This window comes from Nicotiana sylvestris, chromosome 7, assembly GCF_000393655.2.
Source record: "Nicotiana sylvestris chromosome 7, ASM39365v2, whole genome shotgun sequence".
Taxonomy (NCBI): Eukaryota; Viridiplantae; Streptophyta; class Magnoliopsida; order Solanales; family Solanaceae; genus Nicotiana; species Nicotiana sylvestris.
This window is the reverse complement of record NC_091063.1, coordinates 173,582,954-173,587,436: the sequence shown is the minus strand read 5'-3', so window position 1 is coordinate 173,587,436 and position 4,483 is coordinate 173,582,954. Positions and strand designations below refer to the sequence as shown.

General features: G+C 37.6%; 1 protein-coding gene across 1 annotated transcript; it reads right to left on the bottom strand.

Moving 5' to 3' along the window:
- Positions 1-2,951: 2,951 nt before the first annotated feature.
- Positions 2,952-3,878, bottom strand: LOC104245343 (protein S40-7-like). The gene has a single exon (XM_009800936.2). It carries the CDS (start codon positions 3,815-3,817, stop codon positions 3,113-3,115), a length of 705 nt encoding a protein of 234 aa, XP_009799238.1. The 5' UTR covers positions 3,818-3,878; the 3' UTR covers positions 2,952-3,112.
- Between the last annotated feature and the right edge of the window lie 605 nt (positions 3,879-4,483).

The following is a 4,483-nucleotide window of genomic DNA, read 5'->3' as shown; positions in this document are numbered from 1 at the left end:
AAACAAAAAATGGAATCTCATATGAAGAAAGGAAGGTTTGTTCTTTAACAAGAAAGTCAAAGAAAATAACAGGAAAGGCAAATCAAACATAATGGAATTAGTTAAAAAAAAAAAAAAAAAAAAAATCTCCAATTTGCAAGAGCCTACCTTGAAGTTTCCGAATTTGCAAAGCCCACCTCATCTAGAATTTTATGCTAACATGATTAAGGTCACGTAAATTGTAAAACCTCAGTGAAGACTTTTGTGCCTGAACTTCTCCTCATAATGAAAAACATCACCTTTCTTCTAAATTGAATGCTGATTACATTTAGATCATCAAAGAATTATTTCCCTATTTTTTCCCTTTCTCTCCTTTTGGGTACTTTCTCATAGTCGGTTAAGTTGGAGAAATCCTAGAATTTCCCAAGAATTATAAATAAAATTTATCCTTTGGCTTTAATTCTTAACACTCAAAAAAATCATTGTGATGGTTACTAGTTGATGACGTTTGCCTACCATGGATAGCATAGCACAGTTTCTAAGAAAGTTAATTTACGAACATAAGAAAAGATGAAGCTATTGCTCATAATAACCATTGCTACCTGTGCTCTTTTTAGATATCATAGCATTCAAAAATCAACTTGAATGTGTCTCAACTACTTCACTAAGTATTTGTATCCTTCCTCATAAAGGTATCAAATAACTCCTCATTGAAAAAAGGTATCAAATACCTTGTACTTGCATGTTGCTCAACTATTGCACTAAGTATTTGTATCCTTCCTAGTAAGGTACCAAATAAGTCTAACCAAGGCTAGGGCGGCGAAAAAATTACCTGACTTTTTTTGCATCATCCAAGTTACAAAGGATCAAAAACCATGCTCATTGATATCTCCTCTCCTTGGCCTGATCAGAGTTACTCATTCGGCCTGATCAGAGATATTAATGATCACAACAATCAGAAGGCAAATAAAAACCAACAAAGTACTGCCACTGTCCCTTCAGATACACTGGGTTACTTTCTTTCAATTGCCTCATGAAATGAAAATTGAAAACAAAGGCACCAGTAGAATAAAGAACCTATTCATGCAACAAGGCTCCATTGGCAGAAGCATAGGGCTCTGTCACCACACACAAAAAAAAAACCACAGATTTAGCAGGATTCCCCTCATGTGTGAACAGAATATATAAGATTGAAGTGGTAGTCCAAATTAGATTTTCCAACTTCAAGAAAAACAGCAATTAATGACAAAGTTGAAACATGAACTGTGCCTTAATATTTCTTTCTAATGTTGGGACTGAAAATAGAGAACAATCAGATAACATCAAGAGATAAAGCACTAAATAAATCATTGAAGACAAGACAGTAAATTTCAAAATCCAACTCAACTCCGCTACAACTTAACTCTTTTAGAACATAAAAACAGGAATCACTCCTTTAGAATTAAAGATGGACTGCAAGTTATATCTTAAGACAGCACGCACAGAAGTCATCTGGTGGTTAAAGTCAATCGCTCAACTAGTGTAGCAGTTGAAATGCATCAAATGTCAACAAATTAAACAACAATTTGATTGATAGAGATTTCAACTAGACAGGGAAACTACAAGATATAAATGGTGATTAAGACCATTGTCAATTATAGTAGCTTTGAGGGAGGAGCCACAGAATCTTCACTGTGGTAATCACTCAGTTTAAAAAGTGACTAGTTATTTGTACCATGAAAATGTAAGTATGTGATCAAACGATCGAATCAAATAACTGTCAATTACCCAGTGAAATGCATCAAATGTGAACTATGCAACGGACCGTGTGATTGATGGAGATAAATACACTTCAACTAGGAAGGAAACTGCTTGAAGAAGCCTAATGACTAGACGCGCTTACTAAGGTGGATCTGAAAGACGAACTGCCAAACCTTGATTGCAGTTTAAAGAACATGATCATGGTGTCAAGTCCTTGATGAAAATCTTTACACGGATGGCCAGAGGTTACATGTCCATGAACATACAAATAAGAACTTGGCTCCCTGCTATGGGCCTAGCAAACTGGTTAACAAAGAACGCGCAGAGAAATTAACCCAAATATGAAGCTCACACAAGCCAACTATTGAATTCTTCAACAATCGAGGATCAAGCATTACCACTCTAGGTATTAATAACTTCAACCAATATCATAGCTACTTTAATTTGGTCAAACTATAGTCTGCACTCTCAATTCTCTTTCTATCGGTCATCTTACCTCTAGTTCAACCATCTAGGTTACCTAAACCATGGGTAACCCAACTCGTTCATTATCAAATAAATTCCAAGTTACTCATACCATTATTTCATCCAAACATGGATTATCCCATTCATTACCACCATTCAATTAACTCTTGGTTCTTAATTCTTCAATTCTATAAAATTTCAAAGAAAACAGCACAATTGAAGTGAACCGAAGTGTATAATGACAAAATTATAGTATATCATTTGGACCAATTGATGTTTTACCACCTGTCAAATCATGAAACATGAGCAAAATCATAAATCCTCCATCTAATGGTAATTATATCTTTAAACCGAGCCACATATTAGAACTTCAATACAGTGGCACTAGGAACTAGCACAAGTACAGAAGAATCTACATAGCATATAGCAATATGTTTTCCAAACTATAGATCAACATTAGACATTAAACAGAGGCCTATTTTTGTTTTTTTCTGTTAACCGAGAAATTACAGAAGGCTAGCAGCTAGCAGCGCATGGTTAAATCAGTGGATAATGAGTCGCCCCTCTACCCTTCCCCACTTAAATACCAAACTTTTATCACGGGCAAAATTCGAACAGTGACATGCACCTAACATCGCACATAAAGTGTTGCGCAGTTACCACTAGACCAAAGCCCTGGGGATAAACAGAAGCCTATCTTAAAGCTAATAAAAAGTTATACGTAATTGCAATTCAGAAGTAACGAAGTTGTTGCAATCACAATCATATAAAATCCAACAGAACTATCTTCCATTTATATTCTCTTGATCTCCATTTCCCAAAATGTACACCAAAATTTACTAGAATAATATTTTCACTTCTAAGTCCAGATATATGTAACAATATAAGTAAATATATCAAAAATTAACTGAGCTGCTTGTTTATCGTTTCAATCTAGAAAACCTGTTTGGCGAAAAACAGCATTTCGAACTTGACGAAGATCTCTCCCTTTGAGTGTTCTTCCGACGCCTTCGAGCACCGAAAACATGGTTTTAGGTGATCTAGAGGATCCTCCTCTAGCTACGATCTCATGAGGCGGAAGCATCTCATCGTCGCCGACCTCATCGTCATCGATTTCCACGTCAGCAAGCTTGTCGTTTCTCGGCGTCGCCTTCTTCGGCATCATCGGGACGTTTACTGGAGCCGAGTGTTGGAACTTCCTCGCCGGCATCGTTTGTGAATAGTTATTACGGTTATAGCTATTTTCTCTGTCCAATGGAGGCTTCGGAATCATCGGAAAAGCTCGCGAAGACGACATCGGCGAAGACGATATCGGCGGCGAAGGTGAGGAAATTATCGAAGGTTTCCGATAAACAACCGGACGGTTAAGTTTCCATTGATCCTCAGGCAATGCAGCGAGAATACCGAATTTCTCCGGATGACGGAAGGTTTGCCGCCGGAGACTGTTTGAAGAAGCAGGGGAACTAGAGCTGCGCTGAGGTTCAGTGAAGTCTCCGGTCCAGAAAACATCATCTTCGTTAAGCTCATCGCCGGCGATAGTACTATCAGTCTGCGGTGGAGATAATACGCCGAGAAATCGATCGGAGGACGGCGAACAACGGTGGCGAAAAGCTACGACGCCGTGTTGGTCCATCGAGCGTCGTCACTCCACTTCCCACTTCCGTTTTTTGCGTATGAATGAAACTTCTCTCGATGTTTTCGTTTTAAAAGCACACAACCACTTCACTCCGTAGGACCCTTATCACTCATAGTGGGACCTATAATCTAGTAGGTCCAACTAATATTTAACATTTTGAAATGGATCCTTATTTATCATGATTTTTAAAAATAATTATCTTAATTATTTGTTATTTTAATTATCCTTAATATTAATTATTTTTGAAGACAAGAGGGGTTGCTCTGATGGTAAGCAACCCCCACTTCCAACCGAGAGGTTGTGAGTTCGAATCTCCCCAAGAGCAAGGTGGGAAGTTCTTGGAGGGAAGGATGCCGGGTTTCTATTTGGTGGGAAGTTCTTGGAGGGAAGGATGCCGGGTTTCTATTTGGAAACAGTCTCTCTACCCTAGGGTAGGGGTAAGGTCTGTTTGAAGACTACAAATATCTTAATTACGAATAAATATTAAATAAAGTGAGATTATATCTTAAAACCTAAATAAGGGTAAAATAATCAAAAGTCTTCCTATTTAATATTTTCTTAAGGGGTGTGTAAAAGAGATACACGATAGACAATTTGAGACGGAGGGAGTAAAGAATAAAGATGATGACTCGTAAGAATTTATTTTTTTGCAACCCACGTACT

Excerpts from the sequence above, each read along its gene's own strand:
- LOC104245343 (XM_009800936.2), bottom strand. The coding sequence starts at position 3,817 with ATGGACCAACACGGCGTCGTAGCTTTTCGCCACCGTTGTTCGCCGTCC.